This window comes from Crinia signifera, chromosome 2 (genome assembly GCF_055691185.1).
Source record: "Crinia signifera chromosome 2, ASM5569118v1, whole genome shotgun sequence".
NCBI lineage: Eukaryota > Metazoa > Chordata > Amphibia > Anura > Myobatrachidae > Crinia > Crinia signifera.
In genome coordinates this window covers 57499621-57524022 of record NC_139218.1, presented here as the reverse complement: position 1 = coordinate 57524022, position 24402 = coordinate 57499621, and the positions used below count along the sequence as shown (strand labels likewise).

At 43.2% G+C, this 24402-nt stretch overlaps 1 protein-coding gene across 1 annotated transcript; it reads left to right on the top strand.

Moving 5' to 3' along the window:
* Window positions 1–775: 775 nt before the first annotated feature.
* On the top strand, window positions 776–24390 carry YWHAE (tyrosine 3-monooxygenase/tryptophan 5-monooxygenase activation protein epsilon). Its single transcript, XM_083172181.1, has 6 exons — window positions 776–1024; window positions 13227–13426; window positions 15147–15253; window positions 15935–16141; window positions 19348–19484; window positions 22783–24390. The coding sequence occupies exons 1-6, from the start codon at window positions 961–963 to the stop codon at window positions 22833–22835; spliced, it is 768 nt and encodes a 255-aa protein (XP_083028307.1). The 5' UTR covers window positions 776–960; the 3' UTR covers window positions 22836–24390.
* The last annotated feature ends 12 nt before the right edge of the window (window positions 24391–24402 follow it).

Below are 24402 nucleotides of genomic sequence, written 5' to 3'. Positions count from 1 at the left end.
TAATGCTTGTTGACCATCCTGCTGTCTACCCAATGTTCCATACCCCACCTAGCTGCTGCCAGCTGTCTGGGGCGGCGGAGGACCCTGTGGGGGCAATCGCCCTCACTATGTATCCGCGCCTGCAGGGGACTGGGAGCAGATTGCCGCCACCCAGACAGAAAGAAAACCTGCCCTGTTCAAATCTGCTAATGAATTACAAAAATATCGCTATCAAGTCACATATCCATTTCAATTCATAAACCATCAAATGATTTTCCATGTGTGAAAATGTAAGTCTACGTGCGCATACGCAGTCATTTGGTAATCAAATTGTGAATTTGGACATCAGCAATCAACTCTGAATTACCCCCATAGTCACATTTGCTCAAGAATGGAAACCTGGACAGTTAGGGGTGTATTTACTAAAAACGCAGGTTTACAGAAGGGGAGATGTTTCCCATAGTAACCTATCAGCTGCCAACTATTATCCTCTGAAAGTGCCAGATAAATAACAAGTAGTATCTGATCAGTTGCTATGGGATGTGATGCAGCTAATGATGCTCTATACTAGCATATTTGTCCGGGGATTGCCGTGTATCTATGAAAAACCTGTCACTGCAGTAGGCACGGCATAGATACACACTGCTCCCATCAACCCTTTCCCAATGCAAAACTCAAGGCCGCGCTCGGCGCTCCCCCAACCCAGCCGGCTCCCTTATAAAGGCCACCAGGGCGAAGCCACGCCCACCGATCCCTGACGCAAGCTGCAGCTCGTCTCCGCCCTCTCCTGCCGCTGTTGCCAGGGAGCCGTTGCCATAGAGCTGAGCGATTGTCCGCGTGCGCAGGCGGAAGTTCCCGGATCAAGGAGCCGCCATCTTTCCCGGGCTCAGCTATAGAGACAGAACAGTGCTGGGAGACGGAGACGTACAATCGGCTGCCATCCGCCCAGTAGATCGCCTCTAATCCCCGCTAGCTGCCGCCATGGAAGAGCGAGAGGACCTAGTGTACCAAGCCAAGCTGGCCGAGCAAGCCGAGCGATATGACGGTAAGGGGAATGTGCGGCTTCTCCCATAGGTCGGCGGGCGGAGAGAATGGAGGCGAGACAAAATGGCGGCTGGTCTGGAGAAAGGGAGGATAGGACAAAGAAGAAGCAGGGGAAGCGTCGGGGTGCTGCGGGCGCCGGTGGAGCCGGCAGCTGGTGTCTGGGGGAGGCAGGGTGTCCCCGGGGCGGTATGGGGTGAGGGGCAGAGGCGGGAGGGCGGCCGGCAGGAAGAGCGACGGCTGCAAAATGGCGACCGCCGAGTAGGGCGAGACCCGGGGGAGGAGGAGGGCGGCTGGCCGGGGCGATGTAAGATGCGGCAGATCGGGGTGACGGCGGGGAGTGTGCACCGGTACCGACCTTAGCATAGACCCCCTTACATGTACCCGGGGTCAGCGATGTCACCGCACCGGTACCGGTGATCCCGCGCTCACGCCAATAATACACACACACAGCCCGGTGTCATTCATTGTGGCGGGCGGGTCTCAGGCATACAGCTCCCGCCCGCTTCCCCGGCGCTGTCCTGTCACCTAGTGCCGGGGTCACCGCAATCTCACTCCCGGCCTTGTCACAGTGATGGAGTGGGACGTGCCGGGGAGTAACCTCCGCCCATGGCTGCGGCCCGCTCTCATTCATTCTAGACAGACCGGTCCGTGACTCCCACAGACGGATCCACGCAGGAGGTTTCCTCCCGTGCTCAGGGCGCGTCCCGCTTTGTTGGGTGGAGGCATCAGCAGCAGCCCTCATACACCTGACCCTGCTGCAAGATGTGATGTACGTCACCCTGTATGCTGCAGGAATGGCTGCCCCTCATCGCTGCTGCTGCACTGCCTCAGTACGGAGCCTTCATTATATAAGAGGCAGACTGCCCTCAGCAACAGCAATGCTGATGGGGAATATACTATATAGCTACATTACAGTGGTGGGGTTATGGCCCCCTCCTGCAGCACTGCATGCTACACACCCTGCCCTCATACGAAATTTCAAGGTGTGTGTATATATATCTATCTATCCATCCTATGCAATTTATTTGATTAGTGTAATAGGATTCTAACAAAAGAAGCCATTTTGAAACAACTGGTATGACATCTATGATGCTTCAAATATTTGATTTTGGTATGTTCATTTTACTCTTCACTTGTCCTGGTCGAATTACTGCAGTACTTCCACAAGCTTCATTTGAGTAAGATTTTATATCAATTTTTTTTCTCTCTATATGCTGCAGTTGGCCGTCCAAGGGCGTATCAGTAGACCTCTCGCTATGGCATAAAATATTAATTTTCCTGCCTTTTGAAAGGGATAAGTCTTTGCTATTGCACTAGCAATGTATTAGTCTTGAAGGGGAGACTTCCTGTGACATAATTGACTCACTGTGGATGACATCAGAGTTCTTAACATGCCAGCTTTCTGGATCCAGGGAATTTTAGTCCAGCAACATCTGGATTAAGGAAGGTTGCCAAATTTTTACTACAAAACCTTGTAGGAGGTCACTTAGAGTTCATTCATGTTCGAAGTACAAGGCCCTTTTTTATTTTTTTTAAGGGCTTTTAAAATAAGCCCGCTTTCATTTAGGAATAAAGTGGCCTACATATGGGGAGATTTGCTGAGCATTCTGAGATATGGCTAGATCGCTCAACAAACAGCGATGTGCCAGCACTATGGGGGTTATTTTGGTTCACTCTTTCTGACAAATTCCTTCTTACATGGACAAAACCATGTGCACTGCAGGTGGGGCAGATGTTAATTGTGCAGAGGGTGTTAGATTTGGGTGGGGTTTTACTTCAAAGTAAGATCTATATTGCAGTGTGAAAATAAAGCAGCCAGTATTTACCCTGCACATAATCAAAATAACTCACCCAAATCTAACTCTCTGCACACTTTACATCTGCCCCCCTGCAGTGCGCATGGTTTTGTCCATCTAAGAAGGATTTTGTCAGTGAACTAGAATAAGGCCCTATGTGCTGAACGATCTGTCAGGGCCAGTGTTCTCTGAGAACACAGGCCCTGCCTGCTGATATTACTAGATTTATCTAGCATGCTGGATAATAATCGTTGGGTGATAGCCTCGTATCGCTATGGCTCCTAGGCACGGGGTGATGTGGTGCCATTTTTCTAAACATTCTGAAATACTTACAAAGGTTTTTTTTTTTTTACAGTTATGAAAACCTTGGTGCAGTGACATGGGTATCAGTTTATATAATGCAAAAATCACATACTCCGTCTATACCCAAAATCACTTGGTTATGGAGTGGTCTACTGTACTCTACAGCAGTATTGCTGCTTCCTGGCCAAGTATTCCCCTTTAATGGACTGACGGGAATGTTTAATTGTAGTGGTTTGTCTCTGGCCTCTTTCATGTATGGGTTAGGTCTAAAGTCAAGTTGGCTAAGGGACCTAGTGATGTGACAGGGGAGGAGAGGAGCAGCAAGGGGACCCAAACGGATGCTTGCTTCGCTCATCATCTGGTTACTAAAGGCAACCAGTGGTGGTGTGGATACTGAAGGAGCAAGCTCCTCCCCCTGGGCGTGGAAAGTCCTTTAGCCCACTACAATTTTAGCAACTACTTTCGTGTGTTCTCGGCCTATAAACCATTACATTTTTGTGCACACACCTTTTTAATGTCTCTGTAAAAGGTGTGCTTATTGGTTGGCACAGTCACATTAACCCTCTATATACAATTGCATTTTTGGGAAGGTTTGCAAAAGAAACAAATAATGCATATGTAATACATTAAGTAACATGAGTTTGTAGAAATGTCATTATTATAGAATTGTAACTTTGTAAGGTCCCCTAATATGAAGGTGGCATTTCACTCTTGCTTTAAATAGTACAATAAACTATACCATACAATAGCCAACTTTTCTGGGCTGACACCCTGTAGACTTATTTGTGTGGTCAGTGTATTGTATTTATAAAGCTGATTGGATGAGTCACTGCAGGGTGTCAGCCTAGGGTTGTGGACTATTACAGATGACTGCAGGGGGTGAGTATCTTCACAGATGTTCTGACATTGGGAGTGGTCACATCTGCTAGCTGTGTAGTTGTGGATTATGGGTAAAATAAAAATGTCACCAAAATTTGTTTAAATAAACTCTACATTTTGTGCCTCAAGTAAACATGAGCCATTCATTTCTGGTTCCTGGAATTTGGTATGTTCTGCATGTCAATTAAAGGTGGTTTTAATACGAACATTTGGGTTTATATAAATATTTCCTCATGTAAGATCTTCTGTGAGTTCCAGCCACAGACCCTGCTTTAGAGGGAGAAGGTTATCTTGTCACTGACTAAGTGAAGAAATAGGACTACAGGACCTCATTCAAAGTGAACTGCCTGCAAAATCTGTAAAATGCAACCCGTGTGTAAAATAAGTACTGTCATATTCACTAAAAGTATCTATGACAATCCTCTGTTTGCAGCCACTGTCATGTAGAGAGTATCTGCAGGTCTTCTCTCTCCAAACAGATGCACTTGTGCTTGTTAGGTCATCATCTTGTGCCAACAGGCATGTTATTACACTTGTCTCCCGTAACTCCCATGGCACAGGAAGCTCTAAGTGTAAAACTCTAGAGCAGTGATGGCTAACCTTGACACTTCAGCTGTTGTTGAACTACACATCCCAGCATGCCCTGCATCAGTTTTAGCATGTACAAATAGTAAAACTGTAGCAGCGCATGCTGGGATATGTAGTTCAACAGCTGGAGTGTCAAGTTTAGCCATCACTGCTTTAGTCCATATTAAAATATGTGAACGTAATCATTTGACATGGGGAAAAGACCCCTGTAACTATTGACCAATTGACGGGACACCTCAAATTTAGAGACTTACCGATATTGGCCACTTGCTGACTGGACACGGATACCAATGTGTCCAGCAATGTTCACTGAGATGGCACCCATTGCTATTTATGCACACAATTAGATGGCATTTAGCTGCACATAGCAGAAGATCCCAATTAAAGTCCTAAACTATGGACTTTGCACACATTTCTTCTCGCACCTCATGTGAGGAATGTCACACCCATGTCTAAACAGCAACAATAGGACTGCTCTGTTCTGCTCCCCCTAGTGGTAGCTATAAATCACCCCTATATAAATTACCTGAGGTGGTTGTAGGGTTTTTTCCCTTCCCTGTAGTATTAATCTATTCCCTTTGGTATACCAGTGGTACCCATACTTTTTGGAATCACAGGTGGAGTATTAGAATTTACACGCTGGAGTACCCCTTTTTGCTATGGCACACAGTTTGGGAACCACTCCTGTATATTACTACTTACAGTTCTTACCTTCTGAGACTTCTAGTCTCATGGCTGGACAGTAACACAAGATTTTTTTACGTGAAACCCCCCCCCCCCCCCTAATTAAAAATGTTGAAATCATTATATTGATGTGAATGCTAGAGTAACCAATCTTAATTAATTATTTGGGACCCTTGCAGCTGTTGGTCAGTTGATGACTGGACACCTAAATAAATAATACATTTGAAAGGCCCTTGCAGATATTGGCCACTTGCCGACAGGACACAGATACCATTGTGTCCAGCAATGCACATTGAGGCAGTGTGTGTCTGCCCTCTGCAGTGTTCCCGGCATACAAACCGCACCCTGCCTGCCTGAAGACAAGGCATTACATCTTCCTGTGCCTGTCACACTCCTGAAGCAGGATAGTGCTGGGATTCAGTGACCCCGGTGGGAGCTCTTGGGTGTTTCCATTGTTACTGACCTTTTTATGCAAATTAGTTTGTGGGGATAAACTCAGCAGGACAAGAACGCTGTGTCCTGGTGAACCTGTTATGTTCTTTGCAGTGAATTTCATCTCGGTGAAACAAAATGTCTAATTAGGAAGAATTCATGGAGAAAAGGTTTTTAAGACCTAATGTATGTCTGAATCTGTTATGTTCTAATTAATAATGATTGTTATACCACCGCTGCATGTTCCCCCACACTCCTATATTTTCTAGAATCAATTTGCTCACCCTCTCCTACAAATACATTACATTCCATCTTTACCATTCATTGGCATTCTCCTTTTACAAATCTATGTATGCTGAGAGAAGGCCAATCACTGCTTTACCTCTTATTTCATAGTGGTGCACCATCACTCTGAGCCGCCAGTGCTGCCCAACCCTTATAGACAACTGTGGCCCTCCAGCTGTTGTGAAACTACACATCCCAGCATGCCTTGCCATAGTTTTAACATTCCTTAATAGCAAAACTGGCAAGGCATGATGGGACTTGTAGTTTCACAACAGCTGGAGGGCCATAGTTTGGACATGCCTGCTTCAGTTATTTATTTACAGTTTCTTATACAGCGCAGCAGATTCCGTTGCGCTTTACAATTGTAGACAGTGATAAAACAATATGGATAACAACACAGACTTGGAGGTAGGAGGGCCCTGCTGCAAGCTTACAATCTATAGGGATATAGGAGGGAAACGCAAGGACAGGCACCAGTAATAGCATTGCGGTCCCACCAGGCTGTAAGTCCAAAAGGGAAGCTATAGCTTTAAGGACACATGGCTCTTACACCGTAGCAATATTGTGATAAAAAGGGGGGGAGTGAATTGTTTCTCCAACATTACAGTATTTTCTATTCATACTTTTCATGTGCTATTATGTGATGAGGGAAGTGTGAATGCCACCGAGTATTAATGCTGTGTTGTCTCAGTTTGAGTATGCAGTCTTCTGAACTACTTATGTAACACCCCCCTCTTCCTAAGGAGTTGTCAGTCGTCTTTTAACATTAAATCAAATGCTTGTCTCGCAGAGAAACATGAAATAGTCTTATGAGACTTGTGCTGCTCTTGTTCTCTAAAAAGGAATCATGGACCAGGCAAGTCCTAACTACCATATTTTGTATCCGCTTTTAGAGCAGGTAAGTGGATGTTATAGGGTAGTTGGTCTTCCTGCCATTGAAAGTCTTGGGGGAGGGGATGGTTGAATATGACTTTAGGAAATTCTCACTGTCTACAAACAGACTTTGATATTTGATAAATGTGCTCTGAGTTGGTGAAAATAAACTTATGTTATGTTTCCAAGGTGCTGCTTGGCATTGCAGCTTTAAAAAGTTCTCAAAAATAAGATCCTTCTATTCTTAATTTAGGATGTCTGATGTTAAGGCCATGTTTGTGCACCTCGCTGTTTACTGACTACCCAGTGTTCTATCCATGATTAATTTCACAGGTGCTCCACCTGTTTTTTTTTTTTTTTTAACCATCAAATACTAGTTTCCTCAGCAGTCTGACAGCCAAAATAAGGGTTATTTTATATAGTTTCCTATTTATTCCATTGCACTTTACAATTGGAATAAACAGTGATAGGACAAACTGGCTAATGACAGACAGACATGGAGTTAGGAAGGCCCCGCTCGCAAGCTTACTATCTATAGGTTTGCACTGTGACATGCGCAGTAACACAGATCCCCTAGGATGGTGGGAACACTGCAGTGCCGCTAGATGGTGAGCGACACTAAGTGGGCAATATCTGCAAGAGTCTTAAGGAATTCAATAACCTAAAATGGTTCATTTGAAGTTTTCAAATAAACATAAGGGGGGGCGGAGGGGGGAGGAGAGTCGGAGAGCGGGCAGCAGGTCCGAACTCTAGCACAGAATCGTGCATCAGACCCGAGGGGGATGTCTTATTTCTCTGCCCTATCAGTCGGGATTGGGTGAAAAAGACCCAAATCGCATTAGTGTATGGGCGCCTTTTAGATTTCATCATCTTAAAGGGAGAGTTCAGTTGTTGTAGCCACTTTACAACTTAATGGAGGCTTGATGGAGCGGTAATGTTTTGGGCTCTCTGATTTATCTAGCTTCGTAAAAAAATAGCTGGGCTTACTCCGAATAGAGCAGCAATTTAATTGCTCCAACGGGAACCCCTTTGCACAGAGCAATGGAATTCTACCCTAACATTTTTCTCAACTGTACCTAAATTGTGCTACTATTTCTCTGTAGTCACCTCTACCCCCAGGGGTTCCTTCATGTAACCAGTTTCCCAGTGGTGTGGTTTTTTTTTTTGTTTTTTTTTTCTCACTGATTTCAATGGATTCAAAGTGATTGGTTCTAAATATTACACATTTCTCTATGATTACTTATGTTGAGTTACCAAAATAAGTTTAATTAAGCCCCTTGAAATAAGGCTGTACTTTACAGATCCCTGCTAAATGTTATATTTTAAGCTTAACAGGCAGTTCAATTCTTCACCACTCCCCTGCTGGCTGTCTATACTAATAGCCGCTTTGCATGGCTAACCCCAGTGCTTTCAGCTGCATTAAATGCTAATAAGCTTATCGGGGCAATTCAATTGTTGCTCTGAACAGCCGCACATTGGAATAGACTGCCAGCAGGGGGCACACAGAATCCCCCTTTCCCAGAGTATTTGGTAGCAGAGCTGAAGCAGTACATAACAAAATGGACCTCTTCATGGGGGTTGTAAATCCATTTTGGGTTTGATGGGGTTAAAAAAAATTGCCGTCATTAATCATTTGTAACATGCTATTGAGTCAGGAGCAGTTAACTTCATTAAACTCAACAGGTTTTATGCTTCTTCTCCTCAGTACGATCCATCTTGTTTGCTTTCTCCATAAATGGTAGTCACAGCGGTGAGAGCTGGAAGCTTTACCTTGTGAGGTTGGGAACAGCGAAAATGGTCAGATACATAAATGGCTGGTTCTTATGTATAGTATAACAAACTGGTTTGCTGTCAAATAAAATAGCTCTTCCCGCCTTGATCTTTATCACAATCTTTGCTACGGTGTCCTACTTCCCCAGACTGGTTCTAGTAAAGGGGCCTACACATGAGGAGATTTGCTGAGCGATGCTAGATCGATGTGTCACTGTTGTGTGCTAAGCGATCTGTCAGGGAGAGAACACTAGTCCTGCCCAGCAATATTACTAGATTATCCAGCATGCTGGATAATAATTGCCGGGTGGCAGCGACGCACAGAGCGATGTAGGGGCATTTTAGTGAGATCGTTACATGTGTAGGCCCCAAATAGGACTGAAGAAGCCAGAGAACAGGATATTAGAGTGCTTTAGAGAAAATGGCTGCATCAGCCCTTGTCATGTTCCTGGGTAAAGGCTACTGCCACTGTGGCAGTTTTTCTAACTGGTTATCCACTGTAGGAAGCTGCTGAGTTGTGGTTTATTTTATTTATTTAATGCAAATTTTGAGATGCAGAGACAAAGCTGCAAATTGTTTCTCAGCAGCGCAGCAAGTGTCCGCTACAATCGGTCTTTAAAATATTGTATTTTCAAGTAGCGTTTTAAATGGGTGATTTGCTGTAATACAGCTGACATGAAAAGCCTTAGCATGAATAGTGCTTAATGTATATCTATGGGAACTTTTGAAATGTTCTTACTCTTTATACTTACTTACATTTAAATGGACAGTATTAAAAATAAAAAATGAGACCGTAAACTGTGTAGTGATGACTGGGGGTTTGATACATTATTATGCTGTTTTGACGAAAACAAAAATTAGTGATTTTTTTTTTTTTTTTTAATATGCTTAATGCATGTGACATGCCCAGCTAATGCTTAGTAACTCCTCCTTTTTGTGTGCATATAAATTACTTATTTTATAATAAGTAGGGCTAATGATTAACTAGTTATAATTATTTAATTTCTTCTGTGTACTTTATATGTACTCTTCTAATAGGCATAAAAGCTGTATAAAATTGGTTTTAATTAAATGCATCAAATCAAAGCCTAAACATATGCTGTCTGACCGGATGCCGCTGTTTGTGGGTGGTAACCTTACATTTTATGGCAGTCAGGAAAGCAGCCGTACGAAGGGCATTTAACGACCTCTCCTGCCTCGATCAGCCAGCCTGTCGCAGTGATGGGGAAGGGATAGTTACTTGCACAGACTGGGTAAATCGTTTTGAGTGTGGATTTGCAGCTAGCCAGCGAAGGTTTCCGCTCCTTCTGGGCGGCAACTATCTGATCACAGCACTCTGCAAATTTACACAGCAGGGATCAGAAGAAATGTGTGTGCAGAGTCCGTAGTTTTGGGTGTCCTAACGACGGCTTTAGTTGAGGTAGTGCTGTGTATTTTTTTTTTTTTTTTGCCACCATTGCATTGCAACATTGCAGGTGTTAAGGATATCCATGGCAGATGGTTAAACTAAAACAAAGACACTTGTGTGTAGTTCTGCTTAAAACCTGCCCTATAGTCCAAACGTTAATAAATGTATGCAAATGGTTTTAGTACATCTTTCTCTACTTGGGGGGAAAAATTCATCCCGTGTGCTATGAGACTGCATTCTCTGGACACCAATACGCAGACACTGATATAGGCAAGTGATCTGTAAAGCATTTTGCACGTGCTGGTAGTATAAATGGCAACATGATTGCAATTGGGCATGCTGATAGTTTTACTGCCAGTAGGTGTAAAATGATTTCACAGTTCCTGACATCAGTCTTTATTGTGGTTGCCGAGGAGCCAACTACTCCCCAGACTGATACCTATGGTATTTTATTAATTATTGTCGTAGTTAGAAGCCATGAAACACTGTCCTTGCGCAGTCTGTTTAATAACTGTGAAAACAAATTGTGCAGTGACATACAAGGCTGCTGGAGAAGATGAGACAATAGAGGGCCCATCTAGTGAGTGCTCTCACCATGGGCCTTATTCTGGTTCACTCTCAGAGGCATATTCCTTCTCAAATTGACAGAACCATGTGCACTGCAGGTGGGGCAGATGTAACGTGCATAGAGAATTAGATTTGGGTGAGTTATTTTGTTTCTGTGCAGGGAAAATACTGACTGCTTTATTTCTACACTGCAATATAGAGCTCACTTAGAATTAGATTTGGGTGGGGTTTTTCTTCAATCTGCACATGTTATATCTGCCCCACCTGCAGTGCACATGGTTTTGTCCATTTGAAAAGGAATTTGCCCAGAGTGAACCAGCATAAGGCTTAATGTGCTTCAGACTTCTGGAATTCTAATGGGGGCCTAACACACAGGGAAATAATTGCTTATTTTCTAAGTGATCTGACTAGATTGATTAGAAAATAAGCACAAATTGCTGTGTGGGGAAGCGATGGCGATGCACGGGCCCCAGTGTTTCTTATCACCTGACAAGATAGTCATCGCCTGTGTTTTCTCTATTGCAAACATGGGCAGTGACAGATCGCTCAGCACACTACTACCATCACCCCTTGTGGAGGCCCCTTAAGTAATTTAGGTTGTAACATGCTCTATCTAGAAGCATCCTGTGTTTACCTTGTTAGCGAGAAAGAGCACTGAAAGGTGACTACATTTTGGATGCAATGTTCATTCTAAATGTGTTTTGAACTTGTACATTTATTTTCTCCCACTGGTTTAGTCATGTAGACAAAGCATGAGATGCATTAATAAGCTTAGTGGTATTCACTGCACGAGGACACTTTGTTTCTAAAATTAAAGGCCTGTCGTTGAGTTCAGTGTTGTGTAATGTCAGAACATACTATACAACAAGGGATAAGCTACTATAAACATAGGTTGAACTAGATGGAGTCTTTATTCAGCCTCACCTACTATGTAATGTGTTAGCAGTTTTAATTGACATTTAACATTGGTATTGAGCTTAAATATTGCCTTGTAATATGCAACAGCTTGATGGCATGGAGATCGCAGTTGGCATCTTCGGAAATGTACACTTTGGGGCATATTCAATTAAAGTCTGATCCACTCTGACATGCCCTTTTCAATCAGCAGCCAAATCCAACTGTCAGATTGGCCACACTGCTGACTAAAGCATGTACGTCCACGGCTATTCTGCCAATCCACATGGTTTCCGACAGACCTTCTTGCATAGGTGGGAAACAGCTGTCTTTCACCCCTACCCCTAAGATCACATGTTGTTAAATGGAGCAGGGCTGCACTTGAGACCAGGCCTTGTAATAAAGCAATGATAAGTACTTGACTCTACAGGCAACAACTCTGTATAAAGGCTCCTAATACTGTATGTTGGAGTGTTTGCGGTTAAACATCAGTTGAAAGTGTTCCCAGTAAGCCCTTGCTAAGCACTTCTGCTTGAATGAGTATTCTTAAAGAACTGAATACGTATTTAAAGTATGTAACACTTCCATAGATTGTTCACAACTGCTTTTCATGCAACCATATAATCTCACTACTCTCATCAGCGCACGTCAGATAGTGTTTATTGATCCCTATGTTTACACTAGATGGATTTGGGGTCCAATAGAATAGATCCATAATGGAAAGCAAAGTCACACAGGGGCCTCCCACTCCCCTTGTGTTTTTACGCGCTTAAAAGGTCATTGGTGTCTGTTAGAAGTAACAAGTGAATTGCTGTAGTGCAGGGGTAGCCAACTCCAGCCCTCGAGAGCTACCAACAGTTCACATTTTTTCAGCTCCCCTCACAGGTGCACTCATTACTGAATGACACATTTTACAAGATCCACAGGTGGAGCGAATTATTTCACTTGTGATTCTGTGAGGAGACATGGGAAACGGTAACTGTTGGTAGCTCTCGAGGGCTGGAGTTGGCTACCCCTAATGTAGTGGGTGCCCAATAACACATTTGAATGGTCCTAGAAGAGTCTAGTGTAGCCTAGGGGTGAACGAAAATTGTTGCAGAGCTTTCTAAGATATTTGGGTGCACAAAAAGGTCACTTTTTACACATTACTACTTGCTCCCTTAGAAAGCAGAAATGTTGGCAGCTGTTTGTGCCTAAACAGAGCAACAATTGAATTGTTCTTTCAGGTGTCTAGCAGTGACACCCACCAGCCAATATATCCCATACACACGCGGGATGGCAGGTGCTTTTGTGCTGAGGATCTAGTTAAGCACAGATGGCTCCGCACACAGTGCTGCACCATCTGTCTCTGTCCTTGATCTTAATAGAGATAACACAGGCAATGGCTAGATTTTCGATGCATACACTCAAAATCTAGGCAGGCGATAGCGATGCCCGGGAAGCCGCTGTCGCCCCTACACCACGGATCACTGCGGCTCCATTTCTAAGCAATCACTTAGAAATGGGCAGGATAATGTGTCATATTTTTTCCTTGCGTCCCAATAAGAGTGAGAGTGACTTGTCGGGTATTTCTTCTGTAATTCCAGCAATATGCATCCCTAAGCAAGAAACTCCACTTGAGAAATAAGAGCTTTGTGAGGTTTGGTAGCTATATCCTATTTGTTTTGCTACTGTCTTCATTTATTTGTGCTATAAAAAAAAAAATCTCCTTTTTGTTCTTCCAGAAATGGTTGAGTCAATGAAGAAAGTGGCCGGGATGGATGTGGAATTGACGGTAGAAGAGAGGAACCTGCTCTCTGTTGCATATAAGAATGTGATTGGAGCTAGAAGGGCGTCCTGGAGAATAATCAGCAGCATTGAACAGAAAGAGGAAAACAAAGGAGGAGAAGAGAAACTTAAAATGATCAAGGAATATCGGACAACGGTGAGACTTGGGGGATGATTCTGGCCCCTTTGGAAGGGAATGAAAGCGGCCCTGTTCCGATGGTTTGGGGATTGCACATGCTCTTGTATGCGCAGGACCCTTTTGCGAGCTGTTCACAGGGATCAGGGTGGATGGGGTCGGGTGTCGCCCATAGGAGAACGCCCAGCATTTCATAGATGTCCCCATGAAAATGCTTGGTGGGACAAAGGGTTATTGGGGGAGGGAGCAGCTGACGTCATATGATGTTAGCCGCCTGCCCTGTCTTTGTCCCGGCAGCCACAAATAAGTCAGTCTCCACAGACTTATATTGGCGAAGGCAGGTGAAATCATTTGATTGGTCGAGGACCATCAAATGATTTCCCCTGCAGCATGCGAGGGGATGTCTTGGTTGCACATCACCTCACATAGTAGCGACAGGACTCGTGGGTGGAAGGTTAGGAGGAGTGGGTGGTTATTCGGCGGGACGGGCTCTATGGCACTTGCTAGGCTGCAATCCTCGCAGCTACTGAGTCCAACACAATCAGCCCCTTGATCTTGCAACTAGTGGTTAAAACATGACTAGTGAGCCTGTGTGTAACTGGCCCATTAGTAAGAATGTATTAGGGGTTTTTGGTATGGTTTTCTCAGGGTGGCACAATCTAGGTATTGGGCAGGTTAGTTCTTGGCAAGGTTATTACCCCAATGTATTAAATTGGTGTTCAGGGACTTTCTCATATTAGTGAAATTCTGAAAGGTGGACAATGGTTTACGTTGACTAAGGAAAGTCTGACAATGGCATTCTCCAACAATTACAATGGTCAGTCCAATTTTTTTTTTTTTTTTTTTAACTGGATTAAAATTGTGTGCCTTCTAAGAAATGGTGTCTAACTTAATGGATCGATTCTTTCTGCAATGCAATCCAATAACTGATCTCATAGATAATGTAGTTTTGTGAAGGTTTTTCCGAGTGCAGGTTGTTCTCACTGGAGTTTTGTTCAATAACTCTTTATCGACACTACTAACCATTTATACAGGTTATACTTCACATTGAGTTACCTATATAATGAAGAAACTGGTAACTAATGCACTTTTTTTCTGGTGGACGGATTGATATTTTCCTCTTCGTTATGAAGTTACTGTTACTATAACTTTGTGTCAGGATTTTCTGTCATTTAATGAATAAGCATGCAAGGAATGGCGTACAGAAAAGGGAACCAGTCTGGTCAGGATATTATTTACAGGCGTCTACTACCCGTGCATACATAGCAGTAACGCTAATGAGCAATGCTTTGAATGGGTATAGAGGGAAATCAACCGCATTTTATTACCTGACTGGCAATATTTAGTTGTTTCGTGGGCACCGAATATTTTTGCTTGCGCCCTTAATTGTTGAGCAGAAATAGGTTCAAAGTTCGTATTTTCAGGGCACAAAAGAAGTGCTCCCAATACTTTGCACAGGTTTAGGCTGCCTAATCCCGGTGCAATTGTATCGGGGAAAAGTGATAGGTGCCAGTGAACCTTGCTGCCATTGGCAAAACAATCGAATATCTCATATGGTAACACCTGTTATAAAGTTACACAAATTCTGTGTGGTCCTGGCAAGGACAAAGTGCAATGCAATAAGTTGCCAGGTTAGTGTCGTGTTTTTTTTTTTTTTTTCTCAAACTAGGTTTTAAATGACAACAGACACATGTAACATACTTGTTTGTTAAAAAGGATGCCAACTTTTTATGTATTGTAGGTTGAGACTGAACTGAAATCTATCTGTAATGACATTCTGGATGTACTGGACAAACACCTCATTCCGGCTGCAAGCAGTGGAGAGTCTAAGGTTTTTTACTATAAAATGTAAGCAATCTGTATAATGTATTTTCTCCGTCATCTACAGTGTACACTGGGATATGCTGTGATATAGGTAGCGTTGGAGGAGCCTGCAAGATCTCTCAGCCAATCAGCAGCCCACGTTCTTATTAAATCTCCCACCTGCTGCTGCAGGCTACCACAGCGGCAGAGGGAGGAAAGGGGATAGGATTAGGGGGTGTCGGAGGCACAGAGAGCGAAGAGGACGATTTCACGCTCTGCAGGCTTAGGGGGGTATTTAGTCATTAGTTTTTCACCAGGTGGAAAAAAGGCAAAGATTTGCCTATCTGTCTATCTTGTCCAATCATGGGTGTGTCTGTTTTTGAGTACATTTTCTCCCATGAAATTTCACTGTCAAATCGGCATGGGCAAAAATGGCTGCAAATTCAACAAAGCCACACCAAATTTGTGGCAATTATGCAGATTAACGTGGTTTTCACTGATGCTAAATTTTTCACCCAAGAGAAACATTGTCCTAGGGATTGCACTCACACTATTATTATACTAATGTAGTTGTAATAAAGATCATTTTCAACAAACAGACATTTGGGAGTCATTTAATAGGTCTAGTACATGTACTTTCTGCTGGCACAGAATGATTTCCAGATAAATGTTTCATAATTGGTGTCTTCTGTTAGAAATTTCATGGCCTTCATTTCCTTTTCTCAGGAAAGGGGACTACCACCGATACCTGGCAGAGTTTGCCATCGGCAACGACCGGAAGGAGGCTGCAGAGAACAGCTTGGTAGCTTATAAAGCTGCAAGTGATATTGCAATGACAGAACTCCCTCCAACACATCCCATTCGTTTAGGTCTTGCACTCAATTTCTCTGTGTTCTACTATGAAATTCTTAATTCTCCTGACCGTGCATGCAGGTATGTTATTGAGTTCCCTGGGAAACCACCTAAACCAGAGGTTTGTTGTCCTTACTGTAGCAAAAATCTATACTTTTACACTGCTGTTCTACTCTGGTCTACTATATCCATCAATATGACCCGTATTATAAAATTATGCTTTTCATTAATATTCAAACAAGGGATATTCTATAAACTTTTCTTCGAGTATATAAACATTCATATAAACCAGCAAACAAAAATGCCAAAGCTTTTTGTAAAGTTGGTTTTACAGAGGTATTTAGTGCTTTGCACAATTTGGGCAATAATATGTTACATTGGAGTTACTAACATGTTTATTGCACTTGATCATAAAACAAACATGTGTTCATGTTTGTTTTTATCATTTTTTTGGGATGGACGCAATTTGTATCTGGCACATTTGATCGCTGTGACATTCCCCACAGAAGTACCTTGAGGAGTTGAGGATCATGAGTAGTTGACTGTATGTTCTTAGCAGTGTTACATGACTACTGTTGTGGCATATATTGTCTTGAGGGAATATGGGGCTTGAGTGTTTTTCCACGCTCTTCCAAAAAATATTCTATTCTTTGTATCTTTCTTATTGTTCCAGTTTGGGTTTATAGAAGTCCATGGGGAAAAAGGCTTTGCGTGCACTGTTATCACTAGGGATGCCAATCCCGGGGCATTTTTTCAATCCCGGGATCCGGGATTGAAAAATGCTCAATCCCGGGATTCCCAGGATCCCGGGATTGGCATCCCCACCAAAAAAAAAAAAAAAAAAAACATTTTTAGCATAGGACCCACCCCGGCCGACCCGCACATCTACTTACATTAGGGTGCGGGCGGCCGGGAGTGGGTTTGGAGGTGCACGGTGCCTCCCGGCAAGTGCACCTCCATAGAAGACAGCGGGCGGCGGAGAAGAGGCGGGCAGGCGGGCGGAGTCAGGCTGGCGGGCGGCGGAGCAGAGGCGGGCGGAGTCAGGCCGGCGTGCTGGCGGGCGGCGGAGAAGAGGCGGGTAGGCGGTCACTGGTGACGTGTGGCCTGCGCAGCGCGACCTCTACTGTCACGCTACGCATGCCGCACGCCGGGTCAGGTTACGGGAACAGCCGGGCAGCGTCTGAGCGAGTGCTCAGACGCTGCCCGGCATTAGACTGCGCATGCGCAGTCTAATCCCGAAATCCCGGGATTGGATTCTCCAATCCCGGGATTGAAATCCCGGACTTTTTAGGCCAAATCCCGCCGATCCCGGGATTGGCCACACTAGTTATCACTGATATTCTAAAATCTTATCAGTGGCCATCGGTTGGTTTTCCGTTAGCAAGTGTATGAACGAATTGTTGATCTAAGGCCTTGATGCCTAACCTTGACACTCAAGCTGTTGTTGAATTACACATCCCAGCATGCTCTGCATCAGATTTAGCATTGCCATATAGCAAAACTGAAGCAGAGCATGCTGGGATGTGTAGTTCAACAGCTGGAGTGTCAAGGTTAGCCATCAAGGATCTAAGATATCCACTGCACCTTCTGTCACGGTATAGTTTAAAAATTATGTTTGGTTTCCTGTCTGGCCTAACATTTACTTTTTTTTTTTTTTTTTTTTTGGTCTCTGTGAAAACATGACCTAATCCAAATGTATACCAATGAATTGACACTGTATTCCTCACCACTTTTTTTTTTTTTTTGGGTGAAGTAATGCGATTCTAAACATAGACGGTGACTGACTAATATAATATTCACTTTGGGTCATATAAGAGTACATTAGTACGAACTGCTCATAACTTGAAGACGTTATTATTATTATTATTATTATTATTTTTATCATAGCCATTTGCCAAGAAAATTAGTCATAAAATATGGAAATCATAATTACATAAATAACTGACACAAACTAATTTTATTTTGGGTCGGATAGAATAGCAGGGTTAAACATTTACACCTTTATGGCTGGATTTACCTGTCTTTGCTTCAGTCATTGTGTGGGAAATCATCGAATGGAAAATAGTGCCAATCGAGTAGAAAAAAAACTTCAGTACAGGTCGAATAGGTCAAATCTACTCGAACCGTGTGTACGCACTATCTACTTTTAGATTTCCACTATACAGTCTTGCCTGGCAAGACTTTTTGGTACTTGTGTATTATCACGGCGCCCATCGCATCGCATACCACTAATTAAGGTATGCGATGGACCCGATTTCAGCCTTCTCCCGGGCTGAGTATACAATTTTAAAGTTGCGTCGCATCGCAGGCCATTATAATGGCATGCGATGCGACGCGATTTCCTTGATTCCCATGTTAAATGGCCCCCCAGAACAGATTTTTAATTGTATACCCACCCTGATGGGTAATTACTATGTTAAATGCCCCCACATTGTTAACAGCCCCCCACTATGAACGCCAACCCGAAGCGTGGCGAGCACAGCGATCCCGCTAGGGGCGACGGTACTCGTCCTCCGACCCTTTTCATACCCCCACTATCCACGTCGGCGTGGAGTTGATTTTATAAAGTGTGGCGAGCCACCGAGCCCGAAGCGCATAACTACACAGGTATACGCGTCCCCTCGCAGGGCTCGCCACACTTTATAAACTCCACGCCGACGTGGATAGTGGGGGTATGAAAAGGGTCGGAGGACGAGTACTGTAGCCCCTCGCGGGATCGCTGTGCACGCCACGCTTCGGGTTGGTGTTCATAGTGGGGGGCCGTTAACAATGTGGGGGGGGGCATTTAACATACTAAAGTAATTACCCATATACAATTAAAAATCGGGGGGGGGGGGGGGGGGGGGGGCATTTAACATGGTAAGAAGGCATCTGGGTGCCTGTCCAATTAAAAATCGGGTGAAATCGCGCCGCATGTGATGCGTACAATGCCCTGCGATGGAAATCGTGGGCGCCGTGATAATACACAAGTACCGACTTTTTTTTTTTCTATTTCCAAAAAATGGGGAGCGCGCATTGGGATCGAATCTACATCGAATGCTAATAAAAGCGTTCTATGTGCCTGTGATTCGATTACTATTTGATTTTGCTTCTATCAGCAAAATTGAATAGAAATCTAGTGCTTATCTGTGTACCCACTATAAGATGTACGTGGCCTATGTATATATAGTGTAAAGGTGTCCATACATGCTGCGATAATTGCAAGTAACTACTAGGATTTAGGCTGCATTCATTAAGTAAAACTAGCATTGTAGTTGCATGCTCTAACAATGTTCTTCTTATTAAAGGTTGGCAAAAGCAGCATTTGATGATGCGATTGCAGAACTGGATACACTGAGCGAAGAAAGTTACAAGGACTCCACGCTTATCATGCAATTGTTACGTGATAACCTGACACTATGGACTTCAGATATGCAAGGTGATGGTAAGTCAGACTAATGTTTCTTATAAGGAAATACTTTATTTGGCTTTATAGTTCCTTCCTTAAGGGAAAAAATGTAAAAGCAGTATAGCATTACCCTTACAGGAACAAATGTTCCTGCATAACTGGGAGATGTCCACTCTGTGGGGCAGATTTATTAAGCTTGGAGAAGAGATAAACTGGAGATAAAGCGGAGAAAAGGTAAAAGGAGATAAAGCACCAGCCAATCAGCTGTGCTTGAAATCAGCTGTGCTTGAAAAAGACAGTTGGGAGTTGATTGGCTGGTGCTTTATCTCCTTTTACCTTTTCTCCGCTTTATCTCTTCTCCAAGCTTAATAAATCTGCCCCACGGTGATTAACCCCTCTACTCAAGAACCGGACAATGGTTTCAGATATTCTCAGGCCTCTTGCACCTCTGTAATAGGTCACACTCCTGGTACTGGCAGAATCTGCAACGAGCCAAGAGTGCAGAGAATGTTTTGAGTATTAAGTAACAGGACTGTGATTATATACAGAACGGAACCATTCTGGACACTTTGACTGTGCTGCTCTTAATACGGGTCTGTCCCCCTACTGCTATATGCGGAAATACTTGCCCAGTGCATGGGCAGATGCTGCAGGTTTCTACCTTCTCCTGGTGTGTCTAATCTGTCACAGCATTGAAAGCCAATGGAGGGAATGAGGGAGGGGGGGGGGGGGGGGTTGGAAGTGCTGAAGGCTCCTACTGCATATCCATACCTCCCAACATGACCCTCTCCAGGAGGGACACAGTGCTCTGTTCCTGGACTTTCTTCTCATTGCATGATTACCTTCATCTGTGTTGAACAGGTTAATTGATAAGAAAGGTGTTCCACCACAGGTGATGGTAATCATATATTAAGAGGGAAGTGCAGGAGCAGAGCAATATGTCCCTCCTGGAGAGGGTCATGTTGGGAGGTATGCATATCTCTGTGACGATCTCGCTGGTCGCCAGTTTTCTCCACTGGAGAACACTAGCGCTGGCTGCTAGCTCAGCACACATCGCTGGGAGCTCGCTCTGTGTGGGCTGTAAGTGCTGTGTGCTGAGCAACAGCTGTGCAGTGCTGCCTGACCTAGCACAGCTAGGAAGCCCTACACACATCGCTATGTGGGTAGGGCCCATAAGAGAACCTCAACTTTGTTACGTCTAAAACATTGCTGCACCTGATGATGTTGTGCATCTGAAGTGTATTCCATGTTTATTACCCAAGCTAAGCACTTATAATGTATAACAAAGTAAGTTCTACAACATAGGGAGGTACAGAATTACTGCCAATAAAACAGGAGTGAAGACCTTCCATTTTTTTCTCAACTTGATGTTTCATTGACTATGACTAGCAGGAATCCTGAGAAGTGCATTAAGGACCCTCTGGTTAGATAGCCGTGACCCATTACATTTGCTGTCAGTCCTATGTTGCATGTGTTATTGCATAGTCCTATTGCATAGTATAATCCACACATAATCTTCTCTTCTCTCTGCTACAATCAGTCACTAGTCTTCTGTCTTTCTGATTTATTCCCTCCCCCCCCTCCCATGCTTAACATCACTTTCATCACATGATCTTATTTTTTTTACATAGATTCCTAAAGGAAACCCCACGTGCCACTTTCTTATATATTCTTTGTAAGTTGCTGTAATGGCTGCCTCACAGAGCGGCTTGTGTGTGATTCGCTATAACCACTGCATCCGTCTGGGTTTTTTGTTTGTTTTAATAAAATGGGGCAGATGTATGAAACAGTGAAAAGGGAGGAGAGGTGAGCCAGTGGAGAAGTTGCCCATGGCAACCATTGGCACTAATGTAACATCTATCATTTGCATACTATAACATATAAAGAGCAGCTGATTGGTGGCCACTCCACTGGCTCACGTCTCCCTTATCACTGCTTCATAAATCAGCAATGTGTGAACCATTCACAGAAACCATTTTGATGGAACATTGAGGTAAAGAGCTTGCTGCCTGTCCCTGCTGGTGTGCACGGGGAAGCCGTGACTTTCGGCGGCTGGGGCCCCTTTAGTGAAGACTGTGGCTGGGCCCACCCCTTTTTGTGATGTCACGAAAGGAGCATGCCTGGGCCACATCGGCAGCCTGAGACCGCCCACAATGGTGATATCAGCGGGCCTGGTCCGCACCCCTTATGCTGCCCTCGTGCAGCAGTGCCCTGCCCTGCACAGTTCCCAGAAGGAACATTAGTGTTACTAGATGTTAGCGGTGCATGTGAATTGCTCTCTGCATAAAAGGCCACAATTCAAATTTAAGAAACCAATAGAACTGTATGATACTAAAGCTCCTGGCTGGGATGCCTGTCATTGTCTTATATAAACCTGGAATTAGGTTTTCTTTTCCCTTTTGCAAATATTTATACTTGGCCTTTTATTATCTTCAGCTCTTATTTATTGCCCTTTTTTGTACCCAATTGATTCTGCATCTTAAGTTGTACTTCGCATTTTTGTTTTCTGACTAACACTCCACTGAAATAACATTTGCATGTTGTACACAAAATGGTGATTTGTAGTTTGGAATGTTGGTAACCTACTACTATCTTATCCTTTGTGATCTTTACTACCTTTTGCCAGTTAGCTGAATTAGCTCCCACTAGTACAGCAATGTCTCCTCTCCATAATGGTGACTTGGACAAAGAACATTTCATAGTACACTCCTGCACTCTGTGGACTGCTGATGCGGTGTGTTCAGATTTAACTTCTTTACTGCTGAGGCTATTGGAATGTCTGGGGCAGATCACATACCAACATTAATACCTGTAATTCTGTAATGCCCGTACAACTTATATATGTGTTCTGATTTATTTTATTATCTCTCCCCCCCCCCCCCCAGACTTAAATTTTTCTAAATATATTTTTTACCCATCTCTCAGTAATTTATGTAAAATGGCCACATTGCTTATGTGCTATTAGAAATTAAGTACATTTTAAAGCAGAGGGACGGAATAAAAAAGCTGTAAGAGCATGTCATGCCTTTGAATGAAATGTGTAGTAATATTGCAGTCCTCCATAAAAGGATAACATTTTGAAGAAAACAGTGTGTGTGCTGGAGCACATTAATGTTAAATGACTTTACAAATCACTACATATTGGCAGATGTCTATCAAATGTTATCAGCCACGTGAGTAGCCAATCAGTATACATGTCCAAGTACCACACTGAGAAACTGCATCTTTGGTAGGGCCAGCTTTAGGTCTCTCCCATTCAAAAATCACAATCTCATTCCGGTTTGCAAGAACGTTTTCCCCATTCACTCATTTTGCTTCTTTTGCCATTTCGCAGGTGAAGAACAGAATAAAGAAGCACTGCAGGATGTCGAAGATGAAAATCAGTGAAACCTTTAAAAGCCAAGAAGAGACCCTCTAACCAACTGCCCCTTCCCTCCAAATATCCCGTCTCACTCTGAGGACCATCAAAATTTGACTTTTACACTGGTTCTCAGGATTTAGGTTCCTGCCCAATTGGGTGTATCATTTTTACACAGTTTAAGAATTCTTAAAGGCAAGAGTGAATGACTGTGGATTTTGCTGCTGCTGCCAGCCATCTTAGGTTCTTTTAAGACACTAACAGGACTGCATAGAGGCGCTTTCAGCATTAGATTGTCTCCATGCCATCCAGCACTATAACCTCTTAGAAACACATAGAGCGAGCAAAAGACGTTACTCCTTAGGGCAGACCAGAGTCAATCGCACTGTAGAATTGTGTGGTGGCTTTTTTTTTTTTTCTTTTTCTTTTATCATTTTGTTTTTATAAATGTCTGAAACTGAATTTCATACTATTGTTTAAAAAAAAAATGTGGTTAGAGCTTGACGTTGCCGATCGCTTCAGACTGTCCTTGTAGTGGTTTTGCTGTAAAGTGTTTTCAAACTGTGCAAAAATGTCGCTGAAAACTCTGGTGCTGGTATCACGTCAACAATCCGTGTTTATTCATTCTTGCCTCCTTTTTACTTTCCTTCCTCAGAGCAGGTTAGCATTGGAGCTGGTGTCGAATAGCCTGCATGCGTGTTTAAATTTTTTTTGTTTTTCTATCTTCTCCCCTCCCCCTCCCTCCCCCTGCCCTTTCTCTTGCTCAACCTATCTTTCGTTCAGTATGTGTAACTTGAAGCTAATTTGTACTACTGGATATCTGACTGGAGCCACAGATACAGAATCTGTCATTGTTCTTACTGAAACACCGCATGGAATTAACATTAAACTTAAATAAACAAAAACTAAATTAAAAATGCCAAATATTACTGTTACTTGATCTCTTATTGTCTGTAAAGACATTTTACTTGGTAGTCAAAGTATCTTAAGGACCAGCATTATTTATTTTTTCATTTACACCCACAATGCAAATGGCATTTACACGACGATAATCCATAGTCTAAGATATTACAATATTAACGTGAACATATTTCCTGTATAGTCCGTCTGGAGGCAGCTGTATTGTCAGCGATGCCATTATTCAGCCTATCTTTTCATAAGCAACATTGAAGTACGGCGATTGAAGGGCCCTACTGATGTCGCTATTACTGAGGGAATTCATAGGCTTGGGAATATTCCTCAGATGTGGTAGTGATGGGTAATGTTAAATGCTTTTCAGATAACAAATCTGTGTGTTGCTTTGTTAATAGTATGCGAAGCTTAAATGGGCGGTGAAAACCTTTTGCCCGCTACATGGGTATTTATACTTTCATGAGGATTTGCCAAATTCTGTAACTTTATTAAAGTTTTGATTTGTTGGAAGGGGGTACGATAAATCTAGTAGACTAACGGTTTAGCTTTTAGTCTTAATGGTGTAGTGTTTTTGGTTGTGTTCATAATAATTTTTTTTTTTTTCCTTTCCAGGATAAAATGTTGCCCAAGTGTAATTGGCTTCATTTAAAAATAAAGGCATACATAAAGTTACCAATTTTACTT

Coding starts and splice junctions, on each gene's coding strand:
- YWHAE (XM_083172181.1), top strand. CDS start 961: ATGGAAGAGCGAGAGGACCTAGTGTACCAAGCCAAGCTGGCCGAGCAA. Junction 1,025..13,226: donor GCAAGCCGAGCGATATGACG/GTAAGGGGAATG, acceptor TTGTTCTTCCAG/AAATGGTTGAGTCAATGAAG. Junction 19,485..22,782: donor TTCAGATATGCAAGGTGATG/GTAAGTCAGACT, acceptor GCCATTTCGCAG/GTGAAGAACAGAATAAAGAA.